Here is a 22,155-nt window from a genome sequence, read left to right on the forward strand (position 1 = left end):
TCTATAGTAACACTTACTATGTTTTGAAATATTAGCATAACATTAGTATTAGGAATAAGACAGAATTGACATGAGATTCCAAATAAAGCCTGTTAATGTTGTTATTACAGTAGTCATCAGTGCCATCTTACATTTGAGTTTTAGGAAATTTTTTTTTTTAAGTATTTACTATTTGAATTTCATATTCCATGTTTGTCTTGCCTTAATAAAACATCCCACCTCAAGAGTTAAGTCTCACCTTAACTCAACTTGAAAAACTGTTTTGGGGAACACCAGGTTTTACATCATTCTGAACTTCTTTCATGAAGATTTGCTTGTACAGTATAGTCATATGGAGGGAATTATTACTTATGATATTAAGATTGCTTCACAGGTATTCTGAGAGTGTGCATTGATGCTGGCTTTTCCCTTATTATACAATTTTTTGTAAGATGATTAATTTAGTCGAAATGCAGGGGGGTTCCATTTTTATAGATATTACGAATCCTAGAACCATCTCCCTTCACATTAGATTCATTCAGCTTTATAAACAAATTTTAAAGGGCATTAATTGAGCTAGTCATCTGTTGATAATTCTGAACAGAAGCATATGTGAAATTATTCAGTTAAAAGATACATCTCTTAATTCACCCAAACTGTACATTAACTATTTAGTAACAGTTGCACTCTCATAGCTTTTAAGATGTAGCTCTGTTGCATCCACATATAAATAGAATATGCTAGCAGGATTTTATTCACCCTAAACCTTGTTTTGATAGTTCCATTGACATCTAAAATTTTGATTCTAAGCTCTTTAAATGGATGCAGCTGTATACATCCTCCCAAGTTACTGAACTGGGCTGAAAGACTTCAGAATATGGCTCATGTGTTTTCTATATCTGTATTTTTCAGGCTGTTTTATTGGAGCCAGGGAGTCATGAAAGAAACTCCAGAAGACAACTTGGATAATGAACGGAAGATAAAAAGAAAACAAAAAGAATGTGGCATATAAAGGGTATAATACCTGGAGGTATTAGATCTGACTCATATTTATAAAAATGAGACAAGCTTTCACAAAAAACGAGTTATCTTAGACAGTCATCAAGCTTGGAGCCATGCTGTTGAACTAGAAATTCTCCTTTTCCCCATTCTCCTTTCTGACAGGTAACAAAGGATTGGTGAATTATGATTTTCCCAAGTTGGAAGCACTAATTTTTATCTATATAGTTCATCCTTATGAATATATAAGGAGTTAAACATTGCATATTTAATGTGGATTATAATGGGAAAGTGACTCATTAACAAAAATGGCCACTTTTAAGGACTTGGTTTCAAACTGAGCTGGAGCCTCCCAATGCACTTTGTACAGTTTGGGGAAAGGTGTACTGAATGGCCTTCTTTGGGAGGCCATGATGATATGTAGTAAAAGGATATCATCTTACTGTTGATATCTTTGAAGACTCATAAACAGAAACAGAAAAATGAATGGTGGAAAGGAGTGTGACGGAGGGGACACGGATGGAGGGCCACCAGCAGTGCAAGTTCCCGTTGGTTGGCAGCGACGGGTGGACCAAAGTGGAGTGCTCTATATCAGGTAAGGTTTTCTGAGGTGGTTACTGGTTTTGTTTTCATTGTAGTTTTGCCAGAACATGTGGTAAATTAGTCAGCTCATCTTTTGTACTCAGAAACTTCAGGGCTTGTTCTTTTTGAAGTACGTGATCATTTTTTCTGCTGATATTAGCGGAGTCCACTTATGTCAGTTGTGCCATTTGCATGCCCTTAATGTAGTCCGAAATCTAATTTTGCTAGTTCTTGAAAATTTGATAATAATACACATTTTGCTTTAGGCATGAATAGTTCTTTATTACTTATTATTGTCATACGGGTTTTAAAGCTAAGCAGTAGCAGATTTAACCTTACTTAATATCTTCATTATTCAAACCTTTTGCAGTGAAACTAACCAGAGTTGTAGTTATATGCCACAACTGAGACAATGAGAAATCTCTGCTGTCTTTTGCTGATTCCCAAATGCACAGGCATTGCCTTTTCCTTGCACCAGCATGGGCTTTTTATAAGAGCGTTTGCTGGTCAAATTCAACACCATGATCAGACATGCAAACAATTCATGAGTGATAAGTGAGAGTGGGACTGTCTTCTGTCAGCAGCAAGCCTTCAGCTGAGTTTATGCAGTGCCATGCAGCTTTATCCTGACAGTCTGTAGCTCTTCAATAAGTCTTTTCTGGGTTTATCTTCCAGGTCTCCATTATATTTTTATGTTTTACTTACTCTCTTTTGAAAGGAAATTAAAGTGGTGCAACTCCTTAGTAGCTGCAGAAAACATCGCTTTTTATATGCCCTGTGAAGGTCCTTTGTCCGCTAACACTGATGTTCTCCAGCAAGACTTAATTCTATGGATTCCCCACATTTTTCATGTGGAAAAGACAGGAACACAAGCCTAGATGCAAAGTTTAAAGTATTTTATTTGTTTATTTTGTTATCTTATTGGTTTGGGGTTTTTTGCTTCTCCCTGGAACAGTCACAAAGAAATGCATTGAAATTACTATTAAATTAATGTGTTCAGACAAAGAGACTATAAATTAAATGTTGTTGGAAGAAAGATCAAAGCTTTAACAAAACGTGGGTACATCAGGTTTACATCACAGAATTCTAAATGATTATCAGTCTGTTATTTGCTTAATCTTATTCCACTAGTCTGTGATTAAAATAACCACTTCTTCACAACATTTTATTTATTACCAATACAAAATTCTTTAAGGAGTCAAAGCATACGCCAATTCTGCACTAAACTACCATAAAAGATCAAATGCATTCCAGTGTTTCTTGTTTATATTCTCAATTAGCAGAATCAAACAAAATCCATGTCAGTGATATGCATGTCAACGATGAATCACCTTCCCCTTGTATTTCTCATTACAGCTATAATTTACTGGGCCTCTGCCTTAGTTAAAAATCAATGAGAAAGACAAAGTTGTTGGTTGGTTGGGTTTTTTTTTTTCCCTACCATCTAAGTATGCAAAGCATCGGGACATAAAATGCTTTGGTATTTTTATATACCCGATGATCCTGCCCGCTTTTGAACTTCATTTTCTACAGCTGTAAGAAGCAGGCTACTGCTTCTTACAGCTGGTTCTTCAAGCATGTGTCTTACATTTTTATAAATTAGTAAATGTTAATATAATTCTGACAGTTACTTGCTTTTGTATCTTTTTTTTTTTTATATGTTCTCTTTGTTCAGGGGGACTTTCTTAATATTTCTGTTCTGAATCATCTTACAGAAAACACTGGTTTTATTCTTGTTGAGCCTATTAATTGAGTTTACCAGTTACCTTTTTCAGCTTGGGGGAGCTGGTATTATTTCTGCCCTCTTCCCTAGTTTTGCCCATGAATCCAATGGTTAATTTCCTGGTTGCCTTCTGTAAGCCCTTCTGATTAAGAAAAGTTGCTTAGCATGGTCCACAACTCTTACATTCTTGTTTGGTGGAAGTCACACGGTAGGATATGTTAGCTGGAAAGGATGGAAGTCAAATAATCTAACGTCCTGCTTGACATGGAGCACGCGCAGCACTTGATGAGGTCAGCCCTTGGTTTCACCAGCTGCATCTTCGTGGATTCGGTTTCCACTGCCTCTCGGGGTAACGTGCTCCAGTGCTGCTTCTGAAGGAACAGCCACCCTGAAAATATGCACAGCATTTATTGAAAGAATGAAAGGCCAAACAATATTGGCTCAAAAGCTGTCCAGGGGAAAATTAGTCTATCTATTAAGATCTGACATGCTTTAACTAAAATAGATGATCTCAGCTGAATAGGCACTCATTCTAGTTATGCTTCCTTATAAAGCGTGCACACTTTTCTATCAACTGTCAACAGTTGCTTTGGATTATACCCATTAATTAACTAGTTTTGATTACCTGATAAAAGCACTGAATTGAGTCTCCGTGATATTCTACGTAAAACAGTGCTGCTGCCTTAAAGTAGCACCTAAATCTTTTCTTCAGCTTACTGTTCATGAGGTCATCGGTGGAATAAACTGAGAAAAGCACTTTAATAACAGGAACAGATACCACAACTGCCAGTAACAGATCCTAATATATCTTATCATTTGCTCTTTCTTGGGTTTTTGGGAGGCCTAAAACTTCTGGATTACCTAAACTCTGAAAAAAGCTGTTTCTTACAAGGGAAGCTATGGATTACCCCTTCCAGTATAGGGGCGTGAGGAAATTTATGCACGCAGAAGATACTTTGCGATTACATAGGTCTCTCCCGGAACAAGGCCTTTCTAAAATTTTGTTGATTCTTGTGAACAAATAACCACACATATATGCATGGCTTTCAACTGAAAGGGGATAGATTTAGATGAGATATTAGGAAGAAATTCTTCCCTGTGAGGGTGTTAAGGCTCTGGCACAGGTTGCCCAGAGAAGCTGTGGCTGCCCCATCCCTGGCAGTGTTCAAGGCCACGTTGGATGGGGCTTTGAGCAACCTGGTCTAGTGGAAGGTGTCCCTGCCCATGGCAGGGGAGTTGGAACTAGAATGAGCTTTAAGGTCCCTTCCAACCCAAACCATTCTATGGTATATGTACAGTAGGAATGCTGAATCCCACATGCCACAGATTTAGTGGGCTGGTCTGATCTGTGCTCTTCTGGTAAGGGTACGTATCCCAACTTTCCCTTCCACCCACTGATGGTCAGGGCATTGAATGTGTGCCTAGGCAAACCACACACAAATGAAGGATATTTAAAATTGCTTTACTCTAGGAATAGAGGGGGGCAAAATGAACTCTGATGGTGTAGCTTTGCTCTTGCTGCTCAGTCATCCTGTTACACCAATGCAAATAAAATGCCATCCTGACTCCAGAGCATATTCCCAGGGACACCTTTTAACATGAGTTTTTTGAGTGTCACAGAAAGTATCTGTAAAGATTTTGCATGTAGATGGGATAGTGTAGAGCAAATGCCAATCTGAGTTTCTCCCATGGAAAGCTGTTACATCTTCAAGCGTGGACCTTGCCTAGGGTGAGCAGTTGCTCCTGTGTGTATAGTCAGGGCAGGCTGGGAAGGCCCTAAGTGATCAGCCAGTGCTGGAAATGCAGACCTGTGGAGAACAAATGACACTCACTGAGTTAAAATATGATAATGGTAGCATCGCGGTTTAACTAGTTTGTAGCTGAAATGAAAATACAGAAAAATAAAAAGTTATTTCCCCCTGCTCCCCAAGTATTTCAGCTTAAGACTGGGAAGGTGACTTTCTGACCTATTGCTTCATATCTGTAGCATTATTTTTAGATTGCTCTTTTACTGTAGAATCGTAGAATGGTTTGGGGTGGAAGGCACCTTGAAGATCATCCAGTTCCAACCCCTCTTCTACTGTCAGGGACACCTTCTTCCACTGGACCAGGTTGCTCAAAGCCTTATCCAGCTTAGCCTTATCTTGCTTACCCACAGAACTGTCATTATTACACATTGACCTGGGCAGTTCTCTCTGAAATAAATATTTCAAGTCAGTTTATTTGCCTGTAAAGTCAGGCAAATAAATTACTTATTTGAACTGTTGTCATAACTTTAAATGTCACTTGCAGATGTTGCTTTACATGTGACTTAGTTCTTAGGCAGAATTAGGTGTTTATATATTGGGTTTTAAGAAAGTTTGTCATAGTTTGGAATTTTGACTCTTTTTTCATGATCCAAACCATTCCACTGAAGTTGTTTTTGTTAAAATAAGAGCTATTTACAGCTTCCATTAAGAACCAGTGTTTTAGCTATCCTCATGTATTACTGTATTCTTTCCCTGATAAACAGCTTAGATGACCAAGTAATAAAGAGCAATCTGGAAGTTAGAGGCTTGTGATATGAGAACTTTTTTCATCTTATGAATTAGTGATTTTGCCATAACAGAATTTCCAGTGTCCTATTTTTGGATGTGAAGATAATGATTTTCTGGTGGGAGTTAGCGAAATCCAAGTGCAGTTTATCAGAAACTCACTGGACTGGCTTCTTGGTATAGTATTTCTCACTTTCAGTGAGAGGGTTGAAATTTTAGCTGAATGAAATCAAACTGTTTATGCAACTAAGAGACACGACCACAACAGGTGTTGTTACTGTGTTCTGTATGTCTTTTCTCATACTTCTTGAAACACACTTTTGTGCTTTTTTTCTTTTTAAACGAGGTCCCAGTCCTAAAAAATACAGATGAGTGTCATGCCTTCATGGAACTGCAGTGGTGTGATAGAACGGAAGGAGGTCCATGGGGACTGCACGCTGCCTGTGTTATGCTTAGTAGGAGAGAGGAGGGAGAAAAGTAACCTTAGTGTAGTTAAGCAGTAGTTAAGGCTTTCAAGCAGGGCTTTAGTGTGAATATTAAATATCAATAATCTGAGTTTCTTTTTTTTCTGCATTTGCTGTGTTTGGTTTTCTGTAGTAAAATCTTCCTTTAAAATGTGGTTTTGGGGGGCTGTTTTGGTAAGTATCATCTCAGTTCTTGACTAAAAGCAACAAGTACTATAAAAAACATACAAAATCTTAGCTGCATTATCATAAACACAGCTCTGTATGTGAGCTGTTAGGATGGTAAGTAGAAGTCATGATGTATCAAATAGCTTATATTCATCATTTCTATTCCTTTACAGTCCCAGTGGGTCTTTGTTATCCTGCTTGGAGCAGGTGAAGACTTACTTGCTGAGTGATGGAACATGCAAGTGTGGCCTAGAATGTCCTCTTGTTCTTCCCAAGGTAAAGAGAAACATCATTATGGATCTCTACTATAATCCTTACGAGCTATGTCAGTTGATGTGCTATGCCATGACTTAGTCTTTGTTCAGATTATATATATGAAATGAGATGAATGGTATATACCCAAAGATTTACCATAAAATTTACCAAAAATTAATCTCCCCTCTGCCTTTTTTCCCTCATGGAAAACATCTGACTCAAGTTTTCTGGTGTTTGAAGATTTTACTATTAAACTGGAAACCTACCGTCAGCAGCATCATGTTAACACAGAGAATCAGAGTAAAACACTGACTTACGTGATAGCTTCAGTATCAGCTTCACAATTTTATATTCTATATACAAATTGTAAACTTTTCTTCTTAATCACAGAGCAGTCTCACACCCGCATGGTCCCTTCTCTTTTCTTCCATACTCTTTATCCTGAGGAGTGTTAAAGTTCTGTTGCTAGATGACAACTTCCATGACTCTGCTTGCTTACTTATATTCACTTTTTATTTATAATCTTGAAATGCACTATAAAGTTGTCTCTTGGGCAGTGTAGGAGCAGTCAGATAGCTCTACAGAACAATGGCAAATTTAATTCTGTGTAAAATTTTTGGTTTAGCTATACTTGGTGAGTTTGCTACGTCTAATGAGTATTTTAAACCTTGGAATTTTTACTCTCAGGTCTTTAATTTTGATCCTGGAGCTGCTGTGAAGCAAAGAACTGCTGAAGATGTTAAGGCAGATGAAGATGTCACCAAACTATGCATACATAAAAGGAAAATTATTGCTGTGGCTACACTTCATAAAAGCATGGAAGCACCACATCCTTCACTAGTTTTAACTAGTCCTGGTGGTGGAACAAGTAAGTAAAACCATGCGGAATCATTAAATTAGTTGATTTTAAATATATGTAATTACTGTGCAGAACCACCTCCTAAAGTCTAATGTATCTATGAGTGAAATAGTAAACAGACTCATGTTAAAAATTGAGGTAGTAATTAGAGGGACGTAGGTGGTTAGAAAATGAGTCTAAAAAGCAGGTCAGCCCAGACTTAAGAGCATGGTTTTCTTGGAAAAGATATCAGATTGTTCTAGACAAAGAAAATACATTAGCTCTCATATTTTGGAACTGTTGTAATATGTCTGATATTCTGTCACATGGGAAATTAGAGAAGCAGAATAAAGTGATTATAAAGGGATTAGAATGTGGCTAAGGACTTGACTAAATGGGAAATTGTACTGCAAGGCAGAACATACAGTAAGAGAAGATCGCCACTGTAATTTCTGAAGGATTATTTTGGGGGACCAACCTGGATTAGCATCTTAATTATCTGTATCAACAAAAAATGAGGCAATTTGTTGAGGGATGAAGTTGACAGGTATTGTCAAAACAGGAGAAGATCAAAACATGTTGAAAAACTGGGGGATCATAGAGACCTGGAGTGAAAAGAAAAGGTATAGCAACAAATCCTGTTAATTGTAAGGTTATTCACCTGGGGACTAGTGAAAAAAACTATTAGCTGTAAATTATTGAGAAAGAAGACCTAGGTATAGTAGCTGATCAAAGATGCCTGTGAGCAGTACCAGATGGCAGTATAGTGCAGATCAATGTGACTCGAAGAGAAGTACAAATGCTGTTGGATGTGTACTGCCTTCCTGCACTGCTGTTCTTGGTAGTGGCACTCAAACTGAAATAGAGCAGAGGCTTTGCTCTTAGTGAACTGCAAAACCTGTTTATGGAAGTCATCTAAAAGTGTTTAGCTTGTTCAACGTAGCAAAGTGGTGGCTGAAAGGAGATATGGTTCCTGTCAATAACAGCATCAGGAGAATCACTTCAGAAATAAAGCTACTTAAGCTAACAGACAAAGTTAGCACTGAAAGAAATAGCTACAAAACCAGAGTTGCATAGAAACTTCAACTGAAAATTAGGTACTTTATAAGGATTACAAGAAAAGGTTCTGAAGTAGTCTTACAAATCCAAATGGTTAGGACAAAGGTGCGAAGGTTACTTTTAAGACAGATCTTGGAAAGTTTATGGTTATATACTCTGATACACACAACTTCTGGGAAATGGTCCATGATAATCTGACAGTTCTTTTGCACCCCTATATTGCTGTAGTAATAGCTGGCTAATTGCTCGCCGCTTTGTAGCTTGACTTCGAAGTGGAAAATTTTAAGAGCATAAAAATAAATAATATATTTCAGATACAGAGACAATGCTAAGAAACCAGTGCTGCTTGTAGTACTGATGTGCTCTTGCATTTTCAGATTGCTATTTTTTGTTTTAAAACTTTGTTTAAATTGTTCTTTGCAGTGCATTTTTTTAACTATCAGTGCAGTTTTCCAAATTACTGTGCACTTTCTTTATTTTTTTTATTCTTTGAGTCATACTTAAATTACTTTTTTTTTTTAAGTTAGCAAAATTAAGGAGGTAAACCCAGCTATATATTAAAGACATGGGTCGCATTTATATGGTCTTTCTCTGTTGATCAGAATCTTGCGAACTAAGCAATGAAGGAAATTTCCCTATAAATCGGCTTTTGAAACAAAATGTCTCTTCATTTATGCACACTTACTTTTGTCCATATGCTTAGGTCCAGCATTCAAGGTGAAGGTTCTCATACATATTTTGTTTTGCAGTTCAGTCTTGAAGTTTGTCCCCTAAAAGAGATTGGTTGTATTTTGGGAAAGTTAGTATGTTTGTTTCTGTCATGATGTATCTGGTTGAGCAAACAGGATGAAGGGAGGATTGTCAGTGCCATCTGTCCTCTATGGCCAGTCTGAAGGAAAGAAGGGAATTGGATTCTTGAGAGTAGAGGAATTTAAAGGCACCTCTGAATTCACTTGAACATGAAATCTTCAACTGGTTATTCAAGTTTAAGTTTGCATATTCAGAGGCTGCATGCCAAGTACTCCAAACCAAATTACAAATTCCCAGAGCAGCAAAACCTGGCAGAAAGTCCACCAGGCTTGGAGCTGCTTGTGATGGTGTTCTTAAAGTAAAATGTTGGGGAAAAAAATCTTTTTAAATAACACTGATACTAGTGGGCAGGAAACGATAGTGGTCTTCTGGTTGTAGGAAGGTCTAGTCTCAAAACTGGGATTTACAGGAATTTTTTCTACTGTAGAGGGGTTCATATGTCTGCATACGCAAATATCCCCAAGGCCTTTCTTCTGAAAACAAACGTATAGAGTCGAGTCCCTTCTTAAATTTAGTGTCTTCACCTCAAGCAAAGCTAATTGCAGAAACTGCAGGAAAAGCCGTAATTCAGTAAAGAAATGCAAGATACGATATAACATACGTCCTCACCTTTTTAGCAAGGCGGTTCCCAGGAACAGATTAACTCTGAGGACTGGAACTCAGTGCCCTTGGTACCAGCAGGTGATGTGGAGCAGCCAGAGAAGCTGCATCCTGCCTTGCAGAGCCACGGTCTCTTCAGTCTCTGCAATTAAGTCCTTTGCTGAGTACAAATCTGGGCCAAAGTCGTATGGGACAGCTTCCCATTCATCCTCACCAGGGACAGCATTTAGGGCAGGACCCTTTTCTCTGTAGGGTGAAGAGAAATTAGTCTAAACCCTTGTTGGGCTTTGTTCCTCCTGTATTCAATAGATGGTGCCAGAGGCTCCTTTTCCCTACCACCTGCCAGCTCTTTGAGTAGCAGCCAAAGTGGTAATGCTGGAGATTCAGGAGTAGGACACCGGAGATGATGGTTAGAAAGAAAAGACAAAAGGGAAGGAAAAAGATGTAAAGGTGTCCATATTTATGCAGTCTTTATATGGGAATTAAGCTCTATACTGTATAGTAGGGTAGCATGCACCGTTCCACAACTGCTTGGTGATTTAGGTATTATTTCTGTTGAAGCAAAAGTTTAGCCAGAAGGGTTTCTAGCTTTTATGAATATTTTCACACACAGCAGTTTTTCACTGAAATGTGTGATACCAGATTTCAAAACAGTAACTGTTGTGTTTTTAATATCAGGTGCAACTCCAGTAGTTCCTACTCGAGCAGCAACTCCAAGATCAATAAGGAATAAATCACATGAAGGAATTACAAATTCTGTGATGCCAGAATGTAAGACTCCTTTCAAGTTGATGATAGGGGCATCTAATGCCATGGGTAGGCTTTATGTGCAAGAAATGGCTGGAAGCCAGCAACAAGAACTTCATTCTGTCTATCCTAGGCAGAGATTGGGTAGTAATGAACTTGGACAGAAGTCTCCGTATCGTGGCAGTCACGGTGGGATGCCCAGTCCAGCTTCATCAGGATCACAGATATACGGAGATGGCTCAATCTCTCCTAGGACTGACCCACTTGGAAGCCCTGATGTTTTCACAAGGAACAATCCCAATTTTCATGGAGCACCCAACTCTAGTCCTATTCACATGAACAGGACACCTCTGTCTCCACCATCAGTAATGCTACATGGTTCTCCCATACAGTCATCCTGTGCAATGGCTGGAAGGACTAATATACCTCTTTCCCCAACCTTGACCACGAAAAGCCCAGTAATGAAAAAACCCATGTGTAATTTTTCAACTGGTATGGAAATACCACGAGCAATGTTTCACCATAAACCACCCCAAGGTCCACCCCCACCTCCTCCACCACCTTCTTGTGCTCTTCAGAAAAAGCCATTAACATCGGAAAAGGATCCGCTTGGCATACTTGACCCTATTCCTAGCAAACCAGTAAATCAGAATCCTGTTATCATTAACCCAACTACTTTCCATTCAAATGTCCACTCTCAGGTACCTGTGATGAATGTAAGCATGCCTCCTGCTGTCGTCCCTTTGCCAAGTAATCTTCCTTTGCCAACTGTAAAACCTGGTCACATGAACCATGGAAGTCATGTTCAAAGAGTTCAGCATTCAGCTTCAACTTCCCTCTCTCCTTCACCAGTGACATCCCCAGTTCATATGATGGGATCTGGGATTGGAAGGATCGAGGCTTCTCCCCAAAGATCACGTTCTTCTTCCACATCATCAGATCATGGAAATTTCCTGCTGCCTCCAGTAGGACCACAGTCATCCTGTAGCGGTATTAAAGTTCCTCCCAGGTCCCCAAGGTCAACAATAGGGTCACCAAGACCATCTATGCCATCTAGCCCTTCCACCAAGCATGATGGACTTAATCAATACAAGGACATCCCTAACCCATTAATTGCTGGAATGAGTAATGTATTAAATCCTCCAAATAATGCAGTTTTTTCTACTGCATCGGCTGGAAGTGGTTCCTTGAAGAGTCAGCCTGGTTTGCTGGGAATGCCTTTAAATCAGATCTTGAACCAGCACAATGCTGCCTCTTTTCCAGCAAGCAGTTTACTCTCAGCAGCAGCCAAAGCACAGCTAGCAAATCAAAATAAACTTGCTGGTAACAACAATAACAGCAGTAGCAATTCTGGACCTGTTGCCAGTGGAGGCAACAACGAAGGACATAGCACTTTAAATACCATGTTCCCTCCTGCTGCCAGTGTGCTTCTACCAACGACTGAAGGGCAAAGTGGCCGAGCAGCACTGAGAGATAAATTGATGTCTCAGCAAAAAGATCCTCTGAGAAAAAGAAAGCAGCCAACCACCACGGTGTTGAGTTTGCTAAGACAGTCTCAGTTGGACAGTTCTGGAGTTTCCAAAGCTGGATCTGATTTGATAAGAAAGCAAAGTCAAAGCTCCTTTCCCATCAGTTCTATGTCCCAGCTACTTCAGTCCATGAGTTGTCAAAGCTCTCACATGAGCAGCAATAGTACCACCAGTTGTGGGAGCTCAAATACTGCTTTACCTTGCTCTGGTAACCAGATACATTTTGCAGACACCAGTATGAACTCTGGCAGTCTCCAGAACTCACTGGCACAGAGTTTACCCTTGCGAGGGGAAGGTGTGCACTGCCAGAACACAAACACTAACTTTGTCCACGGTACTAGCCCAGGCACAACCAACCATCTTGCAGGTTTAATAAATCAGATGCAGGCTAGTGGGAACTGTGGGATGCTCAGTCAGTCAGGAATGGCTTTAGGAAATTCATTACATCCAAACCCACCTCAGTCAAGAATCCAGGCATCCTCCACTCCAGTGATACCAAACAGCATTGTTAGCAGCTGTAATCAAACAAGTCCTGAAACAGGTACGTTTCCTTCTAAAAGGATACCCCTATGTTTGACTGATTGGGAATATATGATGACTTTTTTTAAATGGGTTCCTCTTACATATCTACTTTTTTAAACTTGGGTTCACCAATGTGTAAAGTATGCCTGTTCTATGCTGATATCCAGATCCTCAAAAATAAAACAAGTAAAAAACAGTGGTAGACTAAAATACATCTCCCTTTCTCTGAACAAAATCATCCTGGCCTCCTTCCTGTGACAACTGTTGCTTCTATTAACTTCTACACACTCTGCGTAAGTAAAGTCCATGCGCTTTTGTACATACTCAGACCACAGCTTTAGTCACTTGCCCAAATAAACTGGGGGGTTTTTTTGCAGTATGCCCTGCTACTTCAACTGTAGAATGCCATGGCCGCCTGTGTCCAGGCTATACATGTGTTCTTTACTGCTTTCATTAAAGAGTTGGTGTTACCGGAGATGGGAGCACATACTAGTGCAAAAGCTGACAAAGTAACTCTTTTCAAGGAAAGCACAGAGGAATCATAGAATGGTTTGGATTGGAAGGGACCTTAAGGAACATCTAGTTCCAACCCCCCCCCCGCCATGGGCAGGGACACCTTGCACTAGACCAGGTTGCTCAAAGCCCTGTCCAACCTGGCCTTGAACACTGCCAGGGATGGAGCAGCCACAGCTTCCTCTGGGCAACCTGTTCCAAGTGTCACACCACACTCATAGTGAAAAATTTTGCTGCATCTTTGTTTGCCTTTAACATGATGATTTTACTAAGCTGGTAATTAAGTGGTTGAATAAACTGTATTCAGTTAAAGGTGTGTAGAAAGAGATTTCCTGGTTTGTCCATCAGTGACAACTTGGAAAGGAAATAGGTATGCTGCTATTCCTATCTCTGTGCTGTTAAAGATAAAAATGACATAGGTCAAAAGTGTGTATTTTGTTTAACTACTGCTGGTTGAACAAAGGATGCAGTTTCGAAAGATGCTACTGTGTTAATTTCTTAACCAGAAAGAAAACTTACATTTGATATTTCAGCTTGGTTAACTTGCAAAGCGTGTTTAATACAGTCACAGCTAAACTACATCAGGTCAAATGAAAGTCACTGTAAGCATGCAAACTATCTCTCTCATTAGCCCAGGAAAGAACCTGATGTGTATTCCTGAGCTACCTCCAGGAGAGCTGCTTATTCTTTAAAATACAGGATAGAATTATATAAAAATAATTTTGTAATATTATGCTGGTCACAGTTTCTGACGATTTCTAAGGGGTTTTCTCCATTCCTGATGAAAAAGAGTAATCTTTTTTTCCTTAGCTATATTGGTGGTTTGTGTTGCAGGCAAGCAGCTGTTAATCCTTGCATGGCTGTTTTGCCTTATGCTGTCAAAGAGGAGCATTTCCTGCTATAGTCTGTCTCTTCTGAGACAGTACTCTCTTCTGAACAGAACGAAGATCTGGGTCTGCCTTAGGAGCTTACTTTCCTGTCCCACTAAGCATACTACAAAATTCCTTTAGCAGGAACTCTTTGGGTTTCCACCTGTGTTGAGTTCAGTGGGGACCACTGGTATATATGGGTTCTTCTGAATTCACAGAGTCATAGAACAGTTTGGGTTGGAAGGGATCTTAAAGATCATCTAGTTCCAGCCGCTGTGCTACAGGCAGGGACACCTTTCACTAGACCAAGTTTCTAAAAGCCCCATCCGACCACTGCAGTATTATTGAAGCATTGGACTACCGTCAACTTGCCCTCCAGAGAATAGAAAGGACTGAACGTTATGTGAGATAAGAGCCTGTGTGTCAGCAGTTACCGTCAAGAAGCTGAGCAGTAGTAATTCACCCCATGCGGGGTAAGGGTTGAAAAGGTTCAAGATCAAGAGGATTTTTACATTACATTAAAGTTATCAATAAAATGTCGCTTAAAGACTATTAAAGTGGGCTTCTGAGAACAAGAACCCAGGTTCATTCCCATACAGGGTCTTGTTCCTGGTCCGTCACTGACCCAGCCATGCTTGGCTCTGGTATGGCGGTAGCTGGGACCATGTGTGAAGGCTGCCTTTGGCTTGATGGAAGTGCTCGGCATTTCTATGCTAGTCAGTCAGAGCCTTTGCCTGTATTGCCAGTCCTTGTCTTAAGGCAGGCTGGATTTCTTCCTGAGAAGACAGATGCAACAGAACAAATCTGTGCATGTGTCAAAGCCCCATGAAGAAGGGTTTCAACATAAACAGCCAATTCAGTTCTCATAAATACAGGAAGAGAGTAACATGTATATAACCCCACCTAGAAACTTCTGCTGTGGGTTTTCTACAGAAGGATATTTCTGATACCCTGGTGTGATACCTGATAGAATTATAGCAATATAATTATAGAGCCTTAAACTGACACTTCTTTTCTTAGCTAAATGACAAGTGGTAGTCCTTTGTAGGCAAAGACTAGAAAGAGTTGTGTATATTCTGTTCCTCACTACTGAAGGGCTTTGTTTCTTTAGTTTTGATGCTTTCAAAATGTGCACAACTTGCATTTAATTATTTTACTAAGAGCCTAGAGACCTCTTTAAGATGAAATTTTAGATGCTGTTATCATTATGTTACACCCAGGGCAAGATCCTGAACCTGTGCCTAAACCTTCATCCAGCCTCCTGCCCAAGTCATTGCAGCAGCACGGTGCTCAGGCATAAGATTTAAATCTCATCCGTAGCCCGTGAAAATCCAGATATGGATATTTTGTTGTGTTTGCAGGAGAATGGAAGCATTTTTTCCATGAAACAAGTGTGAAATGTTGAGTATTTTGCATTAATAGTAACCTTTGAAAAGCAGGCAGTTAGCACTCCACATTCAGTTCTGTCGACAAAGCTATTAAGAGGTATATAACTAATTATTCTGACATAGAGAGTTGTTAATTTGGGTGGATGGAGCTGAGCAGTGTCAAACATGCCATGTGAAGCATGCTTTTAAGAGCAGTTGAGCCGAATAAGATGTCTGCAGGAAACTCTTGTGTTCATATTTGAGTTTATGTCTTTTTTTTTCTTTTCTTTTCTTTTTTTTTGTTTTTAAGCATTTTAATTGCTAAATCTGTTTTCTGTTTCTGTGCCAGCATTCAGAATAGCTACTAATCAGAAAATAGTTCCTGAGAGAAAAAATACTGAGAATCACCGCAATTAGATAGCTGGTTATTGCCTAAGCATTTAATTATTTTTTAACCACATGGACCAAGTTTTATTATTCTAGGTTTTGTTTTCTTCTTCCATAGATAATATCTTTAGTTTCCAGGTAATTTTCAGTATGAGTGCAAAATATATTATAAATGAATAATACAAAAATAAAAAATTCTGTTTATGCAGTAAAAGCTTTTGAGGTTTTCTGAGTTTGAGCCCTTGAAAACTGGTTATGAGCAATTAATTTTTATTAACAATGTCAGTCTCTCAGTTGTATTTGGGTTGCAAACACTGTTTAATAACAGCTGTCTTACGGAAGAGCTAGGAGCAGGTCTGTGTATACTGTTTAGGGCTGTTCCTTTGAAGAGTCCATTTTCTGGCAGGAGACTGGGTTCTAGGCTCATTTTTTTTCTAATACTTGATGTTAAATCTTCTGTTAACCTTTGACACTGTATTCCTCATTAATCAAGTCGTCAGATTTTTTCATACACGCTGAAGGTAGAATCCAGTTTGGCAGTTTTAAGATTTACTCATTAAGCCACTTTGCCTCTCTTTGGATTTGTCTTTTCTGTTTGTAAAACAGGACTGCATCACTGTGTGATGTATTTTATTGTAGTCTGGGTTAATTTATATTTTTCTTGTTGTTAACATATGCCATTAGTCCTGAAGTTCACAGTGGAGAAAATCTCTGTGTGTTGAACATTCAACAAGCAAATCCTGCTAAGAATGCAACATGCATAAATAATGGGGTAGATGAAAATGAGTGAAAAATATTTGGGAGTAAAAGCTGTATACAGCTGATAAGGGAAATCAAGGGAACTAATGTAATACCCATAGCTGATAGAAATAAAGATGTTAAGTTGTCTCAATTATCAGAACATCAGAAATATGAGGAACTCTAGATCTAAGAGTTTAATAGTGACAAATAAAGGGCAGATTTGGCAAACAAAGTCTATGTCTCTTCCACAGGCTCAGAATAGCAGTTTTTACTGGTGAAATATAGAATAGAGTAAAATATAATTAGGGAGGAGCGCACAGGACTAATACCAATCAGTGAGGAGCTTATATCCCACTCAAACAGGATTTATTTTCATACAGCCAAGTACAGTGTGATATAATTGGGAATGGAACATTGCCTTGGAAAACAGTGACTCAGAGAAGTTTTTTAGGAGGCTTTAATTTAATAGACTTAATGCAAACTGTCAAATCAGTGATGATGCAAAAACAAAAAAAGAAGTAAAAGAAGAAGCTGGGTGGATCCATGGAAACATAAAAGGATCAACCCAGTGGCTGAAAGGTAGCACATTCAGCATCAAAGAAGTAGTTTTCTTTTTGAGAGAATAGTAAATGTTGGAACATGCTAGCAGAGGACATGCTGAGTAAATGAACAGGAGGAGTCTTAAAGAAACTTCACAACCCAGGTGCTGATAGGACTGTTCTGAATGAGGATGGTGGTTGCTTCTGACCTTAGCGTCAGCTCAGTTCCCCTCTTGCTGCCCTCCTGTACTCGCCTTTGGGTGGCATGCTGAACAGCGCTGCTTTCACACTCGCTGCTCAGAGTACTTACACTTCTGTGTTAAACATTGTCATGTAACTTCATTATCAGGATTTAATCCCAGTGTAAGATGAAGGACTCATTAAATACTCTTTTCTTCAAACTGACAGTTGGCTAGAGTTAGTCATACTGGAGCTGTCGGTGATTGTCTTCCTGCAGAATCAGCGACAGTCTTGTTGATAATCAATTAACATCTTGGAGAAATTTTTTTTTAAATCAGAAATCTTTGGGGTTTTTCTTCTTCAGCAGCATGACAGGGCGAGGGTTCAAGTCTCTGCCGTTCGTAATACTTTGTTTCCTCCTGCTTTTTGCCTGTAGCACAAAGCAACAGAGGAGCGAATTGCTTTAGTCTAATTTAAGGATTCGTCCTTAATCTAGGTGAAAAATACTGATGGAAAGTATTGCTTCAGATTTTGTGAACCTGTTTTGCTTTGTAGTTTCAGATAAGTATTCTCCCTGACTTTCTAGGAGAGCTGTGAATGTAATTGCTTTAGTTGGAAAGGAATGATGCTGCAGTTGTGTCCATATTTTGATGATGTGAAGAACCTAAAGCATCAAGTGTTAGATGAAAAAAACATTAAATGTACTACTGGATGTAGTGGTAGGTTTCAACATAACATAGACCCACACTTCTCGAAAAATGGTCTTTCCTATGTGTCAAAGACAATGGAGTATTTTAAAATATATCACATTACAAAGTGGCATATTCTAGTACATGAGTCTCTGGATTTGCTTCCCAGAATTACTTTTATATATGATAGAATTACTAAGTCAGTAGAACTTTTTGACTTTAAATTCCAAAGGGTATCTGGCTGGCATCCTTCATGGGGCTTGTTATGTCTGAGAAAAGTTTCTTATTAAATTGAAATAACCCCTAGTCAGGATGCCAACCAGCTACTCTTCTAATTATAAATCCAGTTGAAATTTTCTATTGATTTTGGGTTTCAGCATCTATATAAATGTACAGAGGGTGAGGGAGGAGAGACAGATTATAAAGAACCACTGTTATTTAAATTTGGAACTACTTTTCAACATTCTACGCTATTTTCCCTTATTATTTTGGGGAGGAAAAAAGTTAGTATTTTTCAGTTCAAATGAGAGTTGTGAAGAATGGGGAAAATGTTCTTAATGAAGAATAAGGTTTCCGGGTATGAGACATGTATGGTAGATCAGGTCTGCTCCCTACCCTGCCGTTGAAATGAATATTCTCTTTTATTTGCTCTTGTTAATTCTTGATAGAAGATTCATGCACAAAAGCACTCTCATTCTCTGAGCATAAAGGAATTACTGACTTAGTAGGCATCAGCAATTGTATTAGATAAAACTTAATTGTTAACGGTGATAGACTTCTATACAGTCACTGTAAACATACTTGCTACCGTGAGGTTTACAATAGAGGAAATCTTTGGAAGTAGAATAGGTTTTGCTTTTCAAATTACCTCTATGTACGAATGTTTATTGTTAGTAAATGCTAGCAAATTGGAAGAACTTGGGCATCAGCTTATTCTCTACTTAATTAAGTCAATTGTTTAGTACAGGGAGCTGAAATGAGTAACTTCCTAATTTTAGCAGAAATGCAAAAAGGAAATGCAGGGTTCATTTATTTATTCTGGTTGAGTTCTGGTGGGTGAAGATCAGAAATGGTGATACTACCTGAGCACTTGCTTGTCAAGGGTTATGCTGGGATCACGTACTGCTTCTCCCACATCAGTTAGGTAGAACACTGCTAATACATCCTTCATCCTTGTCTTTGAACTTGATACCATCAGTGTGTTATTAGCCATGCTTTGAATTCAGCTGCTGCTTGGGGCCCTTCAGGTACAGCCGTGCCTAGTTTTGGAATCACAGTGGTATTACGTCTCAGATAAATACCAGAGCTCAGTTGAGCTCTGCTTACCAAACACACTGCTTGCTTAGACACACAGCTTGGGGTTTTCTTGTTTTGTTCCTTATAATTTGAATTTGCCTGTAACTCACAGTCTTTTAGTTAAACAGGCTCTTATCTGGTTAGTGTTTTCACTGCCATGCATTTATCTAGGAATTTGTATTAATAAAAGGTAAAGGATTTGGAAAAAAAAAATACAGAAAGATGAGTCTTATTTTATTAAAGATATTATTGTGGGAAAAAAACCACCCTGAATTACATGTGATTTCCCATACATATTTAGCCCTCACCATCTTCTGAAAATTTCTTAAGCAGAACCAGTGGGCAACTCCAGAAATTAGTAGAGGGTGGAGTGGGGACTATTGAAAGAAATAATGCCTTTTATTGCATTTTTAGTTTTATAGAAATTTGCAATGCAGTGGTTTACCTCATCTGCAATGCATCCCCCACAACTGTGAATGGGGGAATGATACAGAATGAGATCAGACTAAGTGCTAACACTTCTTCATTTGTATGCTGTTGTCTTGACAGTTTTTTACTAGAAGACTGCTTCTGTTTTCTGTTAATAGCTAGGCACATCAGAATAGTTTCCCCAAAGTCATTTTAAAAACAGCAGTGATGATAAAATGCAGAAGTCAGAAGAGACAGGGGCAAGGAGAAAGAGCCAAGACTGAAACTGTCAGATGTATTTAAAAAAAATAATCAAAAAACCAAAACAAAACAAAAAAAACCCTAATTTAAGGATTTCTGTTGTCCTAGAAACTGCTTTGGGCTTTTTGCCCTTCCCCCCAAATTTTTAAGAGTCATTCATGGCTAAGCCACTTTTCAGAAGACGCAGTGACTGCATGTTATGCATTGCGATTTTCATCCTTAAAATAATCTATGAAAGCAAGAGTTTGAAAAATCCTATTAAGAATGGGGCCAACATTACAGCTGTTTTGTTGTAAGACAAACCCATGATCATGCAGCGTTATGCCACTGGTAGTCATAGTAATACGCTCAGCTGCTACAGCCGAAAGTGTGGTATTATGGAGGGACAGTTAAATCTGTTTCACAGAAGAGCACATTTTGTGCAGACAATGTGTTGTATATGAGGGGAGCTCACATTTTTAACTGGCTCTCCTGGGCTGAGAAGGATGTTTTATTTATTGGTCCACTGTTTGTGATTTCTCTGTTGTGTCAAGAGCGCGCGATCTCGATAAAGGCAACAACCGGCAGTAGTTTGCCATTAACTGCTGAATTATGGTTTCTTTGGAATTGAAAGCACTGTAATAAAGGTGATACTAGATAAATATCTTAAATGTTTTCCATTCTATAATGAAAAGGGAGAATATAATTATAAAAATGTGCAGATCTTAGTTCTAAGTTTATAGGTAACTGATGGAATATGTAGTTAAAGCAAGATCATGTTGTCTCAAATTTTTAAGGAATGTGAGGTTATATCATTTCCATCAGCGATTTCTGTACAAGTTAAGCATCTCAAAATCATTAATTTAACAATACTGCCACTGATGCAAACTATGTTTGGATCTCTACGTCGATATTTTTATTTCATAGTAGTATTGCAGCAGCTTCTGGAGGCCTCATGCTTAGATTGGTGACCCTGTGCAGCAGAAGTTGCACAAGCCGTTTGAGTTACAGTAGTAATCACAATGCCTAAGTGATCTTTTGTGCTTTCGCACCTTCATAATTTCAGGGGTAAGGCATGCAGTAAAACTTTTCTCTCTTCACTCTTGCTGGATCTTTTTGAAAGGATCATGCATATTTCTTCTGCAAGAGCTACTGAGTTTCATCCCACGAGAGGATGGAAGTGGTGGAGGGTTTACCAAGAAGCTCATTACATGACCAGGGAATTAAACGTGAGTTTCTGACACAGGCTTCAAAGAGTTGAAATGTTCTAAATTAAAAAAACAATGAAGAAAATACCAAATATAAAATAGAGCTAGCTGCATTTTTATTGAATATGCAGGAAAGTAAGAATTTAGAAAGGGCTATCTATAAGATTTATTTGTTCTCAAGTGGCTAATGAGCAAGTCCTGCACTTTTAGTTTCCTGAGTTCTTAATAAATCTGTTTTATCAGTTATTTTTATTCTACAAATTCCAGCAATGTACTGTTGAGACTACTGAAATACTGGAATACATGATGTATAGTTCCTTATAGAGAAAAGCATTATAAAACATTATTTGCTTTATCATTTTCTAATTGATATAATTCAACTGCACATTTTTAGGAAAATACATATATTGTTAATGTTCCTTGATTTGGTAGAAATACCTTTAGCATCTTTGAAAACTACAGAGGTTTGATTTAAATTGTTTGGTTTATGAGGAAGTTGAGCATTATCCACAATATACAAAGTCGTTATTGTCCCTGTCTGGTTTTATGCAGACACAGTTCTTCTTACACTGCAGAAATGATACATTGTTTTTGTCTCTTTGTTTAGTTTGAAATCAGTAGCTCATACCCAGCTTCTCTTTCTGAGGACAGCCATTGAAGCTTGCTGTACCAGTCTTCATATTGTTCAAATCTTAATGCTGTTTAAAGACCTGGGCTATATCCTACCATCCCAATAGCGTATGTGTACATATGTGTTCCTGTCTTTTCGTGGTAGGACAATGCTTGAGATATTAATGATAAATATCTTGCACTCTGATTTCTTTATTTTAACTGAGCAGAGAGAATGAATCTACTTGAACACAAACTGATTTCATAACATCCATTATTTTGTTGCATCTGCTTAAGAAT

The 22,155-nt window shown here is 38.5% G+C and overlaps 1 protein-coding gene across 1 annotated transcript in view; it reads left to right on the top strand.

Moving 5' to 3' along the window:
- Positions 1-1,460: 1,460 nt before the first annotated feature.
- The window catches only part of LOC104401470 (methyl-CpG-binding domain protein 5-like), a 45,150-nt gene continuing 24,455 nt past the window's right edge, over positions 1,461-22,155 (top strand). The window contains 4 exon segments of the mRNA XM_010009385.1: positions 1,461-1,573; positions 6,623-6,725; positions 7,392-7,572; positions 10,690-12,828. Of these exon segments, the coding sequence (XP_010007687.1) occupies positions 1,461-1,573; positions 6,623-6,725; positions 7,392-7,572; positions 10,690-12,828 (2,536 nt within the window).

This window comes from Nestor notabilis, unplaced genomic scaffold (genome assembly GCF_000696875.1).
Source record: "Nestor notabilis isolate BGI_N333 unplaced genomic scaffold, ASM69687v1 scaffold4952, whole genome shotgun sequence".
Lineage (NCBI taxonomy): Eukaryota > Metazoa > Chordata > Aves > Psittaciformes > Psittacidae > Nestor > Nestor notabilis.